General features: G+C 40.1%; 1 protein-coding gene across 1 annotated transcript in view; it reads left to right on the top strand.

Moving 5' to 3' along the window:
• Positions 1 to 15,979, top strand: part of LOC309550632 (calpain-13-like) — a gene marked incomplete at its 5' end in the record, with an annotated part of 108,343 nt that overhangs the window by 26,686 nt on the left and 65,678 nt on the right. The window contains 5 exons of the mRNA XM_082250970.1: positions 542 to 782; positions 10,008 to 10,080; positions 11,828 to 11,946; positions 12,806 to 12,939; positions 15,777 to 15,957. Of these exons, the coding sequence (XP_082107096.1) occupies positions 542 to 782; positions 10,008 to 10,080; positions 11,828 to 11,946; positions 12,806 to 12,939; positions 15,777 to 15,957 (748 nt within the window). The remainder of the gene's footprint in view (positions 1 to 541; positions 783 to 10,007; positions 10,081 to 11,827; positions 11,947 to 12,805; positions 12,940 to 15,776; positions 15,958 to 15,979) is intronic.

Below are 15,979 nucleotides of genomic sequence, written 5' to 3'. Positions count from 1 at the left end.
GATATCTGTACTTAAATGCATGAAACAGGGATGGGAAACAGAAGGGATAGCAAGAGAAAAGGGGGAAAAAAAGAGCAAGAGAGGTACTCAACCATTCTGCATGCAATGGGATTGACTTACTAAAGGCAAATAGATTGTTCACTTTGCACAAGGACTTTCCCTTAGCTTAGATAATGCAGTTAAAATTCACTTTGCAAATAATACACATTAATGTGCAGGGAAAATAAAAGGAACCATATTTTTGCTTGTACATTTTTGGATGATGGAAGTCAGAAAAGCTTCTCCACATTCACTAAGCTATAGGGAAATGGCCTTGCAAATTGCAAATTCCCTTGCAAAGTGAACAGCTTATTTGCCTTTAGTAAATGCACTCCAGGGAGTCCAGTGATAGATAGTAGATATGTCCGCATGGTGTGATATGTTTATTAGAGAGTGATACTCCATCTCATTCTAATATCTATTTATGAAACTTTCTGGGTAATATCTTTATTGACAGCAGAACTCGTATGTAAAACTGATACACTATATTGTTTTTTCTCAGTGTTGCTATGAACACTTCTAAATCTGGTCTTCAGCCGAGGGTCCAGGTTAGGAATGGCACCCTGGATAATCCACGCAAGTTGTTCAATCAGGATTTTTATACCCTGAGAGATTGGCATCTGAAGACGGGAACTCTGTTTGTTGACGAAGCCTTTCCCCCTAATCCTAACAGCATTGGATCTGGAAATGAGCTTGATATCAACACAAGTAACGTATTGTGGAGGAGACCAAGAGATATTATAGTATGTATATTACAATGTATGAATCTCTCTCTCTCTCTCTCTCTATATATATATATATATATATATATATATATGCCAATGGAGGCTCATGGCATGGCTGCTCCTCCGGAAACTATGCAGCAGCAGCCTACCCTGTGACAACCATCTCTTATTTCTGAAACTTTTGCCTTAATTGTCCATGAATTCCCCAGAAAAGACCATAAATCAAATTAGGGAGCTACTTAATTTGTAATTTTCAGCTGAATAAAAATACAAGAACTTTCAATAAGTCATTGATGTACACTATATGATCATAAGTATGTGGGCACATCACCAGTTCAGGTAGGGTACTGTTAATGGTACAACATACAAAGACATTTTAGACAATTGCGGTAACTGTTTGGGAAAGGCCCTTTTCTATTCCAGTCTGACTGTCCCGCTGTACACAAAGCCCGCTCCATAAAGACATGGTTTGGCTAGTTTTGTGTGGAGGGCCTTCAGTGTACATAGTCATGACCTCAATCTTAAGGAACACATTTGAACTGGAAAGCTAATTACAGGCCAGGTCTTCTCATCCAACATCAGTAACTGATTGTACAAATGCTTTTTTGGTTAAATTGGAAACAATTTCCAAAGACACACTCCAAAACCTCATGTAAAGCCTTTTCAGAAGAGTGAAGATTATATTAGCTGCAAAGGAGAGCCAACTCTATATTAACCACTTAAGCTCAGGAAGGTTTACCCCCCTTCGTGACCAGGCAATTCTTTGCGATACGGCACTATGTTACTTTAACTGACAATTGCGTGGTCGTGTGGCGCTGTACCCAAATAAAATGTATGTCCTTTTTTTTCCCCATAAATAGAGCTTTCTTTTGGTTGTATTTGATCACCTCTGCATTTTTTTTTTTGCGCCATAAACAAAAAAAGGCCGACAATTTTGAATAAAAAAAAATGTCTTACTATCTGCTATAAAACACATCCAATTAAAAAAAAAAAAATTTTAAAAATTTAATTTTCTTGTCAATTTAGGCCAATCCAATATGTATTCTGCTACATATTTTTGGTAAAACAAATCCCAATAAGAGCCCATTCAGACTAGCGCGACTTGTCAGGCGACTTGTCAGCCTGACAAGTCTCGGTAGGTCGCGGTCCATTGAGTAGTACAGGACCCGTTCTAATAGGAGCGACACAAGAAAAAGGGTCCTGTACTACTTTGGGGCGACCTGGGAGCGACTTGCATAGACTTCCATTATGTGAAGTCCCTGCAAGTCGCGCCGAAGTCGTGGTGCACAGTGGTGCATGCGACTTCACAGGTCGCCCCCCGAAGTCGGATCGCCTCCGTGTGAACCTGCTCTAAGCGTGTATTAATTGGTTTGCACAAACATTATAGCATCTACAAACTATGGGATAGATTTATGGATTTTTTTTTTTTTTACTAGTAATGACGGCGATCAGTGACTTATAGCGGGACTGTGACATTGCGACTGACATATCGGATGCTAAGTAACATTTTTTGGGGACCGTTGACATTATTACAGTATTCAGTACCAAAAACGTGCACTGTCACTCATCTAATGACACTGGCAGGGAAGTGGTTAACATCAAGGGCAATCAAAGGGTTAAATGTGTTCCAAGGGAGTGCTTACTAACTGTGGGGGAGGTGCTTGTACTGTGGGAAGGCAGAGATCCGTGTTCCTGCTTAGCAGGAACACAGAATCACAGCTTTCTGTTGTCACAGAGAGTTGAATCGAGGGTCTGATTGGGTCCGACCAATCGTGTGAAATGGGCCTAAGGCTGTTTTCACACTGATGCGCTGCAGTTTACCCACACCCTGGGTGCAGTGCAGTGCAGCTGTGGCTTTCCTGCAGGTTAGCTGCATTTTGCCATAGACTGTGTTAAGTGTTGGGGGGTCCCTTCCCTCCAATCAGCTCCTTGAACTCTCCTCACTAATGTAGCTTCAGCTCTCCACCCCTTGCTTTTCAGAGCTTGGAGATCCCAGTGTAATTTCTGCTCTTTAAATGGTTGTAGGGGGGGAGACAGCTACAGATAGACTGGTACAATTTATGTAGAAGGATTTGTTTCATCTCTGTATATCACCTAAGGCCAGACACTTCACTGGGTATATGTAAGGTTTTACAACCAACTTAATGTCCATGGTTTTGAAATAGGATGATCCACAGTAGAGCTGCACGATTCTGGATAAAATGAGAATCACAATTTTTTTGTTTAGAATAAAGATCACGATTCTCATCATAACATCATCTTTCACATTATACAAAAAAATTCTGCCAACTTTACTGTTTAGTTTTTTTAAAATTCTTCAACCACTTGCCGACCGCCGCATGACTATATACGGCGACAGTCAGCCCCTCCTTGGGGCTCGCCCACGAGCCTCTTGGGGGCGAGCACGCACCGCCGGAGGCGCGCTTCCGCCCCCGCTCGTTCCCTGACATCCCTGCGCGAGTGACCGGTGGCTTAGGTATCCCGCCGCTCACTTGCGATCTCCCGCTGCAGAGGGAGAAAGGCAGGCGGCTAATGATCTCCCTGGTGTAACTGCAGAAATCATACGATCCTGCTATGTAGGGTCGTATGTCTCTGTGGTTACATCACAAGCCATGCCCCTTGACAGTTAGAATCACACCCCTAGGGACACACTTAACCCCTTGATCACTAATAAAGTTAAGCCCTTCCCTGCCAATGTAATTTTTACAGTAACAGTGCACATGTATAGCACTGATTACTGTAGTAATGTCACTGGTACCCCCAAAAGTGTCAAAAATGTTAGTAAGGGGTCCGATCTGTCCACCGCAATGTCGCAGTCCCGCAAAAAAAATCGCAGATCGCCGCCATTACTAGTTAAAAAAAAAAACAATAAAAATTACATAAATCTTTGCCTTAGTTAGTAAACGCAATTACTTTTGCGCAAACCAATCCAAAAATGCTTATTGCGATTTTTTTTACAAAAATATGTAGCAAAAAACAAATTAGCCTAAAATGTTAAAAAATTTAGATTTTTAAATTTTTTTTGGGAATTTCATATAAAAAAATGTGAAAAATATTGTTATTTTTTCAAAATTGTCGCTATTTTTTTGTTTATAGCGCAAAAAGTAAAAATCGCACAGGTGATCAAATACCACCAAAAGAAAGCTCTGTTTGTGGGAAAAAAAGGACGTCAATTTAATTTGGGTACAGCATCGCACGACCGCGCAATTGTCAGTTAAAGTCACGCAGTGCCGAATCGCAAAATAGGCCCTGGTCTTTGAGCAGCCAAATCCTCTGGGGCTTAAGTGGTTAAAGTGTAATTTTTCCCAAAGGACTGGGTTTGAAAGACCGCTGCGCAAATACAGTGTGACATAAAAGATTGCAACGATCGCCATTTTATTCTCTAGGGTCTCTGCTAAAATATACACACACACACACACACATATATATATATATATATATATATATATATATATATATATATATATATACATATATATATAAAATGTTTGGGGGTTCTAAGTAATTTACTAGCGAAAAATACTGATTTTAATTTGTAAGCAGCAAGTATCAGAAAAAGGTTTAGTCTTTAAGAGGTTAAACTGCCCTCCTTTACAGACTTAAAGAGGAAGTAAACCCTCCTCTGACACTTTTACTTATAGGTAAGCCTATGATAAGACTTACCTATAGGTACTGTAAATATCTCCTAAACATGCACCGTTTAGGAGATATTTACCTTACATGCAGCCAGTGACATCACTAGCGCATGCGCTCTGAAGCAACGGCCGCTGGTGCCGTTCCTTCAGAGCCCCGTGCCGTGACCGTCGGCTCCCACACGCGTGCGCGGGAGTGACGTCACCGCGGCTCCGGCCAATCAGATGGCCGGATGCCGCGATCCCGGATGACGGGTGACTGAACATGTCGCCCGTCATACAGGTAAGCGGGTGGCACGGCGGGGGCTCGTTCTAAGGTAAGTATTTCATAATGAGCTAGTATGCGATGCATACTAGCTCATTATGTGTTTCTCTTTCAGGTTGAAAAAAAAAAAATTTAATGGGTTTACAACCTTGGCTCCATTCACACCTGGGCGTTGTTGAGCATTTTTCAGCTCCAAAAACGCTCAAAAAAACCGTTCCAAATGCCCAACAAGTAAAACCCCATTCATTTAAATGGCCCCTGTTCACATCTGAGCGTTTGAACGCCTGAAGCAAAATGCCTGTAGCTGAAAAAAGTACATGAGCTTCTTTTTGGGCTGATTACCAGCATTTTTGATAGATGTCAATGCCTGCCTCCAAAAACGCCTGAAAAAAACGCCTGAAAATTGCGGTAAAATCGCGGTAAAAAATGTGCGAAAACGATATGCTCAAGTGTTAATGCAGCCTTAGTTTATTCTATTGATCTAAAAGAAGGAAATGATACATTGTAAAACATTGTGTTAATAGTTATCTCGCAGCCTTAACAATGTTGATAAACATTTGTCAGAGGCTCTTTTTTTTTTTTGGCAGTTGTGAGTGAGCGGAGAACGGCTCTACACTGTATAAATCAAAGAAATGCCGTTTTAGGATTGTGAGGGGGGTAAATCCAGATTGCGATTTTTTAATGATTAATCCTGCAGCTCTAGTCCACAGGCTTATAAAATACGGGCAGGTGTCCACAAACTTCTGACCCTATAATGTACATAAGAGGACTTAAAGCGGAGTTCCGGCCACAAAATCGACATAGTCGATTTTGGGCCATCCGCTTGCTATAGCTCACCTGAAAAAGAAATGGGTAGTTAGGATTTTTTTTTTTTTTTTTACTTACCTTGTAATTGCAGAAAAAAAAATACTCACCTTCCTTCCACTTCCTCCCTCGGCCGCACGGCATGCGCTGTCACTTCCGCTTTGCAATGATTCCTGGGAGCTGAACGTCATCGCTCCCAGGAATCAATGCGCCGGCACCGGCCCCGCTCGTCACTTCCGGTGCAACGCCGCATTCCTTGCTAAACAGCTTCTGGGCATGCCCAGAAGCTGTGGAGGAATGCGGCGACGCACCGGAAGTGACGAGAGGGGCCGGTGCAGGCGCATTCTGGGAGAAGACGCGGAAGAAGACACAGAAGAGGATCGCGCTGGCTTCAGCTGCCCACAACAGAGATGGCAGCGCTGGAGAAGAAATTTTAAAAGTGAGTATTTCTTCTTGCAGGTAAGTGGGAACCGGGACAGATCAGAGGCTATCCATTGTGGAATGTACTAGCCCTGACTGTCCCGGGGGTATGTTTATTGAAATTTTTTTTGTGGCCGGAACTCCGCTTTAAACAGAGAGGCAGAGAGCTTAGCATCACAGAGGCACTTGTATCACATGTGGTATTTATATAGAAAATACAAAAAAGATATAAAACATTAAACAATTGAAAACTGCAAAGTAACAATTAAATTCATTTTGCCAAAAGCCATTACCTATATATAACATGTATATAAATAGAAAGAGAAAAAATATCACTTTTCAATAATTATATAAGAGAATATAAACACATTTATTGTTTTTTGTTGTCTATTGATGCTTGTGTCATGTACTGATCTTAACTGTTTGGTTGTTAGGTACTTGCAGTTGTGTGTGATTAATAGATTGTAGTGAGCTTCCTGAGACATTTCATTACCTTTGGTGTTTGCAGTTTATTCCAGGACATCTGAGATTTAAACTGATTATTCTCTACAGTAGGGACAACATCCTCATTAAATGTTATTTTGGTACTTCTTAAACTTTGAAAAAATACCTCAAAGCACTCAAAGATGAAATGAACTTCAGTATTTATAAATCAAAAATTTATTTAACACCAAACAGCAAATGATTACATGATAAGTTAAATAAAACAGCAAATAAATAATGTAAAACATATCAGTTCCCTGGTTGTATGGTTGTATTAGCATTTGCTTGTGTATGGAGATCTATAAAATATGTGTGTCAATTAGTGAATGTGTACAATCCTAGAACAGGACAGATATGCACAGTGTAATTTGAATCTATTTATGTCCATCAGAAGGTTGTTTAGGAGAAGGGAATACAAACCTTTCCTTACTTAGTAAAGTGTAACTTTAAACACATTCCTATATAAATCATTTGAGTCAAATAATACCACATATGCTGATACTGTTATAAAAATACTGTTCTTTTATACATGTATGCCCAAATAATGAAACATTGCAGTAAAAAGTTAGCATTCATAAAGTATACTCCTTATAATAATATTTTTTTTTTTTACACAGTCTTAGTGTCCATTCACACTACCGCGACTTGTCAGCCTGACAAGTCGCGGTCCGTCGCGGTCCATTGTGTGCTACAGGAACCGTTCTAATAGACACAAGTCGCTCCGACTTAGAAAAAGGTTCCTGTACTATTTCGGGGCGACCTGGAGCGGCTTGCATAGACATTCATTATATGAAGTCTGTGCAAGTCGCGCCGAAGTCGCAGTGCACGCAACTTCACAGGTCGCCCCCGAAGTCGTGCCGCGTTAGTGTGAACCAGCACTTACTCTGCATTTCAAACTAAGAAAAAAATGTAAATAACAGTGATTCTCGTTTTAACTATATACTATTTTCCAGTGAATTATACTTTTTTCAACATAAACTTTTTTTGAACAGAAAGTTACAGACATAAAAAGTAGATGAATATTTTACAAAGTGTAAGAAGTATCATGCCCAAGTAATAGTAATAGGTGCTCTTTAATAAGAAAAAAAAGTCATTCAATTTTGACAGAATCATAAAGCAATGCCCTCTGGTATAGTTAACCACTTAAGCCCCGGAGGATTTGGCTGCTAAAGGACCAGGGTTTTTTTTGCGATTTTTTACTGTGTGACTTTAACGGACAATTGCGCGGTCGTGCGACGCTGTACCTAAACGAATTTGACGTCCTTTTTTTCCCACAAACAGAGCTTTCTTTTGGTGGTATTTGATCACCTGTGCGATTTTTTGATCACGCGCTATAAACAAAAAAAGAGCGTAAATTTTGCAAAAATAACAATATTTTTCACATTTTTTTATATGAAATTCCCCAAAAAAAAAGTAAAAATCAATATTTTTTAAACATTTTTCGGCCAATTTGTTTTATGCTACCTATGTTTGGTAAAAAAAATCGCAAAAAGCGTATTTTGATTGGTTTGCTCAAAAGTTATCGCGTTTACTAACAAAGGGAAAGATTTTTGTCATTTTTGGTGTTTTTTTTTTAAACGCGTAATGGCGGCGATCTGCGATTTTTTTTTTTCGGTACTGCGACATTGCGGCGGACAGATCGGACCCTTGACTGACATTTTTGACACTTTTGGGGGTACCAGTGACATTACTGCAGTAATCAGTGCTATACATATGCACTGTTACTGCAAAAATGACACTGGCAGGGAAGGGGTTAACTTTATTGGACAGGGAGGGGTTAAGTGTGTCCTAGGGGCGTGATTCTAACTGTGTAGGGACATTCCTATTGGTGTAAAAGCAAAGATCAACCGTTCTACATAGTAGAACGGACAGATCTTCACTTTTACACAGGGAGAACTGACAGGCAGCTTGTTTACACAAGCTGCTCTGTCTTTCTCCCTTCACAGGAGCGATCGCAGTGTGACTGGCGGACATCGAGTCCGCCGGTCACACGCACTGACTTGTCTGTGAACGAGCCGCGGCAGGCGCGCGCCTCGGTGGGCGCGCGCCCGCCCGCGATAGGCTCGCAAGTCAGTGACAGGCGAGTGACGTACCGATACGTCACTCTGCCTGGCCGGGGCTGACCGCCGCAGTATATAGTCGTGCGGCGGTCGGCAACCGGTTAAAGAATATCTAAACCCAACATTTCAAATTCCTGATATGTGACTGCTATATCATGTACTTGTATGAAAAAGTCTCCTTTTCTGTATTGCTTCCTTTGTGTGAATTCCCTGGTGTTCCTCCCAGTACCTCTGATTTCTGTATACATTAGGCAGGAGAGCACAGCATAGTCTGTGTAGTGTTCTTGCTGTGCTGGAACTCAGTCTGCTCTCCTCCTATGATCAGTCCTCTGTTGACACCCCCCCCTCCCCCCGGCCATTTACTGGGAAGACCAGCGTGTTACTGTTTCTCCTCCTCCAGCTCTCCGAGCTACTTATGCAGCTGAGAACAGAGGGTATGTGATCACTTATAAAAAAGGGGAAAAATGTATTTACAGTATAACTTCAACTTCAGTTAACTAGTATAATAAGTAGATTTTCCTGGAGTTTAGGTTTAACAACTAGTGTGATCAGGTTTTCCATGTAATGGCATCAATGGCAGGAATTCAGTCCTTGAAATATAATCCATTTTGCTAAAATGATCTTAATTTAGAAAAAAATTATCATCATTATTAATTAAAAAGGGGCAGGCTAAATAATGGTGATGTATGCAGCCTAATTTACAGTAAGTGCCATTCCACCCAAAGATGATGTTTTAGTCATAGGTTGGTTTTAATAGGTTGAACTAGGATCCATAGTCTCTAAAACCTCAATAATTTTTTCTATTGGATACAGAGGAATTACATTTTCAATTAGGTTTTAATCTTTGATAGAAAGGAAAAAGTTCCTTTTGATAGAAAGGTAAAGCACCAGGTTCATGGTTTAGATACATTTCCAAATACCTCATTGTAGCCCTGATGAAAATATAGCCCTGTAAAACCTTTGAATCGCGTTGACTTTCGGCAATGGCTCAGGGCTATATACCTCAAAACGCATTAAAATCGTGCCAAAGTAGTGCAGGTACTACTTTGAAGTCGGTGTGACTTCAAAACGCACTGATATGAATGGGCTCATTGAAAATAATGGAAAACGACTTGTCATGCGATTTTGCGGTCCAAAATCGCGGGACAAGTCGCACTAGTGTGAAAGGGGCCTTATCTGGATCACTAAAATTGCCTGATTTTTTTTCTTTCTAAAGTATAACCATAGTTCCCAGTTCTATTCCCATTGGGATCTCCCTCCTACTAGAACAAGATGTTTCCAGGTTGTCTGACTCCTTCAGTTGCATTCTTCATTACCTAAAATAATTTTAGCAAGAGAATGGGATTCCTTTATAATGGTCCTGGCATTTGGTGAGAAGACCTGAAAACTCATGTGCGCTGGTCCGACTCCTTAGCAGACGTGAGAGAAACCACTGCTACATGATTTAACACTTTAACAACTACTTTAAACTAGCATATCAACTTCAACTGCATTGATTCTTCTAAGTTTGGTTGTTGCTCTTTATTCATCCATTAAAAAGAACTCTAACCAATTCAAATATTGTTTTGTTGATGTACAGGAATATGGTATAAAGCCACGTCTGATAGTTGATGGCACAAGCTTATTTGATATTTTACAGAGTAAGAGACTAGGTAAGGATAAGGATAAGGTAAGGATAAACCTTGGCTGTATAGATTGTTACAAAAGTGGGTCTGGTATATGGTGACATCTTTGCTTTGAGTGAATGACGTTGTCATTTTACCCCCATCTTGCTATGAACTTCAGCTTGCCCTTAATGGGTTGACCCTTGTGGTTGAAGTGTCTAGAAGTGAACTCTACTTCTAAGGAACCTAGTTGTGTATATTAATTAAAAGCAATAATAAACCCATAATAAAAAATGTATTATATTGCAGCTTACCAATTCTTGGATATGAAAGCTGCATTTGTTTTCTTTTTTAGTAAGTCAATTGTTTTTCAACAGAACAAGCAGAGTGCAGATGAATCCTCCTTAGATGATCATAGATATGTGACCACCACCAATATTATAAATGAATCGGAGGCTTACCAGATAATAGGGACCCAACAAAGAGTATACTTTTTGGGTCAATTAGGCTAACACAAAGGTAGATGATCCTTATGACAGATGTCACAGATCTTCCATAGAAAGGTATAGACTCATCTTTCACAAATCACGATAGGAAAATCTTTGGTGCCCACAGCAGGAAAATTCTAGCCACGAAAAGCTCAAGGAAACAAAAAACTCACATAGTGTGTACCTTTAAGAGCAATTTAATATCAAAGGAAAAACACACTTACAGAAATCCAGTGTAAAAAGCGCTTGTATAGATAAATATCTTTAGAATATGCAGTAGCACTGACGCGTTGCTGACGCGTTTCACCTAAATAGACATCATCTGGGTGATGACCCAGTTCTCTTAATGGATGGCATGCTGTCCATTGAGAGCACATTGCACATGTGACGGTGACGTCACAAGCTGCTACTACAGTAAATATCTCCTAAACAGTGCACGTTTAGGAAATATTTACTTTACCTACTGGTTAGCCTTAATATAGGCTTACCTGTAGGTATAAATAAACAAGAAGAGTTTACTACAGCTTTAAGAGGCAAGGTTTATTGTATACTTTAATATTAGATTTTTAGGAGTAATACATTAGCATTTCAGATCAGATTTCAGATAATAAATAGGCAATAAAAGAAATTCACCAAAACAAGTAATATTATCAAACCACGGATAAATGTATTTTTCCGGGGCAGACCTAAGATACACCAGTGGGATTATATCTTATCAAATAATCAGGAAACACTTTGGAATCAAATAGGACAGGATGGGATTCAGGACCAATCAGCTCAACCTCCTTGCCTCTGGCCTCTGAAATATCACAGCGGTGAAGCAATGTTGGCTCTTGCATGGTAAAGATCCTAAGAGAAATGTATAGCATAGCTATCAGTAGGGCCACCCATGACAAGAAGGTCTCTGTAATTGATACAGACAAAAAGGGGGTGCGTTTTGGGGTTGGCCATCGGGATACTAATTCCATCCTGAAAAGAAAATATTTGCTGCAAAGCTAAAATAGGAGGTCAAAGGCTCAAAGTTTTGACCACATTGCATGTAATAATGTATAGTTTATATTTTTTTATTTTATTATAGTACATAGAATTGAAATAATGCATTTAAATTAAATAGGACCCCCAAGCATGTGTGTTACTTTGGCTATCTGCAAAGTGTGTCTTTGTGGAGTCCTTTTTGTAAGCTTTTTCTATGGGAAAGAGAGTTAAATGTTTGAGTGTATGCTATTAGACAATTACATACTTTGTATCTAAAAAAAGGACTTCTGTGAATTTAACATGAATAACTAGTCTGTACCGATTATTTACAGGTAACTGTTGGTTCCTCTGTGCAATGGGGGCTCTCACTCTGAGGCCAAACTTACTGCTGAACATCATGCCAAGAGATCAAGAGTATGATGTAAACTATGCTGGGCTCTTTCATTTCAGGGTAAGGCACAAAACCATTGTTACTTGAATCCTTATTTGCAACAGATCGAGGAGAGATTTTTAAATTGCACCAGTCATAGCAGCCACATTCTTTAAAAAGATCTAGAAAATTATGTAGATGTTGACTTTTTTTTTTAAAATAAAATTGTCTTTACCCTTGTGACAGGGTGACAACCCAGGAGTACAATTAGGAGACAGGGACCGAGTGTTGTCACTCTCTATCAAAAAGTGTCTGGACAAGGACTTTCATGTCAGGGTAACTGGATATTATTATAATGAAAGTTGTTGATTTAAAAATATTGAAAACAACTTTCGGAATTACAATAATATCTTAAAAACTTATATGAGACTTATAGCAACTATATAGTCTTATACCGACTTATATGAGACTATATAACGATTAGTTTTTTTTTATTAGCCTTAAAGCTTTTAAAAAAGATTTAAAGCCCATCTCCTGCATAAAAAAACGTTTTTCCCATGTGAAATAACTGTTAGTTTTTACCTAGGGGAGAGAAGAAGGGAGATACATTTACCTAATCCTCTGATCCTCCCAGCACCAGGTCAGTCTGGGAATCTCCGCAGTCCATCGGTCTTGAATTACGGACTGTTCCTGAGGTCACCAAGCCCAGAGCAGGCGCCATAGACCAGGAACAGTCCACCGATGGGCCGTAGGGAAGTGCTGTTTTCCGGTGGAATGAAGGATCAGATGAGTGTAAGCTTTCTCCTAACCCCTAGACAAAACTATCAGTTGACTTGTGCAGTGCGGGCACATCCCAACTGCATGGGAAAACTTGGCTGGAGCTAGGCTTGAAGATTTTATTTGTTAATATAATAATATATATATATTTTTTTTTGTTTAGTTGTGGCATCTCGGAGAGTGGGTGGACATAGTCATAGACGATATGCTGCCATTTTGGAATGAAGAGCTCCTATATGTTCGACCATCCTCTGCCAATGAATTCTGGCCTTGTCTCTTGGAAAAGGCCTATGCAAAGTAATTGTTTTTGTCTTTCTGATGACCTTTAAGAAAAAGTTAGATCACTTGGTCACATTGTTTTAGCTCACCAGTTAACATTAACCAGATAAGCTAAGTTCCACAATATGTCTTAAAGTATAATGAAGTGTAATATGGGATTGCACAGCCTCAAAATAATTAGCAAAGATGGGTGTTCAGTTGTTCAAATGAAAATAATATATCAATAAATGCAATGGTGCAAAAGAAATTCATGAACTTTACTTATGGATGACCCAATCAAGTATGCAAAAATTATAATAAATCTAGTGAGTTCATAAAGATATAAACTGAAAAGTTCCAATCTTCAAATGTGATAAAAAGCCAACCACCTTCTTCTATATAAAAAAAAGTCCCCTGTAGCTGAATTCTTGTTAATTAGGATTTTGTTGTCTAAAATTTAGCTTTGCTTCTAAGATTTTCATTGGGGTGTATTCATTTTTGCAACATGGTCTTGAATGAATTTGTTAGGAAAAATACTTTTTTGTGTGTGCAAATTAACAAATCTTGGTTGCAATCAATGGCCAAAATTTGTGGGAGTATTTTGTAGTGTAGTGTCCTATAGAAAATGTTGATTCTGAAAGAAAAGTAAAGGTTTTCTGACAAATCTGTTGGGGGTGTACTAGTTTATGCGGAGCATTGTATCTATAGTCTACATATTAAGTATAGTTTTTTGGTTTTTTTTTGTATCACTGAGTCCAATTCACAAGCGCAGAGGTATTCACCAGTGATTCATGTCTTAACCACTTTACGTCTGCCTGCAGTAATATTACTGCGGCAGAGTGGCTCATTATCGTCTGACGACGTCAGACACTCCCCTTTCTCGGCGGCGTGCGCGCGCCGCCCGGAGGCTCGCTCCCGCTGTATTCAGTCACAGCGGGAGTCGGGCCAGGGGAGGAGCAGCGGCGATCGCCGCCGCTCTTCCCCGATCGTCGGGGATCTAGTGTGGAGATCCGCCTGCTTGTGTAAACACAAGCGGGCGGATCTCCTAAGTGACAGGCAGGGTCAGATTGCAGGGTTCAGCATAGCTGAACCCTGGATCTGTCCCTGTGTCACATAGTCCCCTCCCCCCACACACGTCAGTAAGCACCAGGCATACATTAACCCCTCCCTCTCCAATAAAATTAACCCCTTCCCTGCCAGTGTAATTTTTACAATAACAGTGCATATATATAGCACTGATTACTGCAGTAATGTCACTGGTACCCCCAAAAGTGTCAAAAATGTCAGTCAAGGGTCTGATCTGTCGGCCGCAATGTCGCAGTCCCGCAAAAAAAATCGCAGATTGCTGCCATTATGCGTTAAAAAAAAAACACCAAAAATGACAGAAATCTTTCCCTTTGTTAGTAAACGCAATAACTTTTGCGCAAACCAATCAAAATACGCTTATTGTGAATTTTTTTACCAAACATAGGAAGCAGAAAACAAATTGGCCAAAAATTTAAAAAAATTTGATTTTTACATTTTTTTGGGGGGGAATTTCATATAAAAAAATTTGAAAAATATGGTTGTTTTTCAAAATTTACGCTCTTTTTTTGTTTATAGCTCAAAAACTAAAAATCGCACAGGTGATCAAATACCACCAAAAGAAAGCTCTGTTTGTGGGGAAAAAAAGGACATAAATTTCGTTTGGGTATGGCGTCGCACGACCGCGCAATTTTCGGTTAAAGTCGCACAGCGCCGAATTCGCAAAAAGTGGCCCAGACTTAAGACAGCAAAATCCTCCGGTGGTAAAGTGGTTAAAGTATATCTGTAGCACGCTCCTAGATAGGCTGCTAGTTAGGTTAGGTAAATTTAGTTCCTGTAGCCCTCCTATATTCAGCTTGTGATTAATTTGGGCTGTTGTGTGTCTCACTGGTTTCAGATTTGACTGCTTCCCCCTGCCTTCTGGAGGGTTCTGGAATTCAGTAGGCTGGAAGAGTCAAATAGTCAGCCTGGATGTTTATGTGATCTCAGCCAATTCCTGGGGGAGTGTGCCCATTAGGTGGCTGGGGAGTGCATTAATAGGCTGAGACTTTGAACAGCAGGTTCTTGTCCAGGAGGAGATGTTCTCAGCCTTCTGGGCAGTCCAGCTATGCTTATACACTTGTTCATCAAGGACCCAGCTGTGTTAGAACTGGGGGCCTATCATACTGAACTTTGCTGGAACTGACTGAGGGACTCTACTGAGGATCTGGTTTAGAGCTTCCATAGGAGTAATGTCTGGCTGATATCTGAAGGAGGCATCCAAGTATCCGGCGACAATTGTGAGTACAGACATGTGTAAGAGATCCTATTGACTGCTGTGATAGTGTGCTGCTACTATCCCTCCTGAGTCAATGTCAGTTCTTGCTCAAAATGTGGACATTTCCAATGGTGCCCCAGTGTAGTTCAGTTCCCTAGTTGCTGCTGCAAGGACTGTAGTGAAAGTACACTTTATCTGAGCACCACAAACCAAAAATGCTATTTAATTCATGCTTTCCGATTCAAAGCTAACTCGACCATCCATCTATTTTTCCATGTTTTTTTTTTTGTTGAGAAATCACTTTGAAATACGCCCCCTAGCATTTCATGCCAAGGCCATCTTGAGTAAGTGCAAATGATTCATGTAGCATTTACTTCCTGGAATCCACCTGCCCTTAGCTCAAGCATACAAGCAGGAGGGTGTGCTTAGCTGAGAAAGCCTCTTCTCCCCTACTAAAGACTCCTGAGATGTATTACATCAGTTGCCTAGGCATGGAAACCCGGAAAGTAACTGAAGAAATGTAAAAAAAAAGTTCAAAACAAGCAAATATGATATTTTCTGATAATGATACTTTTTTGCTTCTTTTGTATTTCAGACTTTTGGGTTCATACCAAAATTTGCACTGGGGGTTCCCTGAAGAAGCCTTTGTGAACCTGACTGGTGGGATAACTATGACATTTGACCTTAAGAATGAACAATTACAGAGAAATTACCTCTGGCACATGGTCAACAATGCGAGTCCGGACACATTGATGGCCTGTATCCATAGCAAACAGGTACTGCTGTGATAATAATGTG

The sequence above is a fragment of the Pelophylax lessonae genome, assembly GCF_965119305.1.
Source record: "Pelophylax lessonae genome assembly, chromosome: 3".
In the NCBI taxonomy this organism is placed as follows: domain Eukaryota; kingdom Metazoa; phylum Chordata; class Amphibia; order Anura; family Ranidae; genus Pelophylax; species Pelophylax lessonae.
The sequence above is the reverse complement of the archived record's forward strand: the minus strand, read 5'-3'. Positions and strand labels throughout refer to the sequence as shown.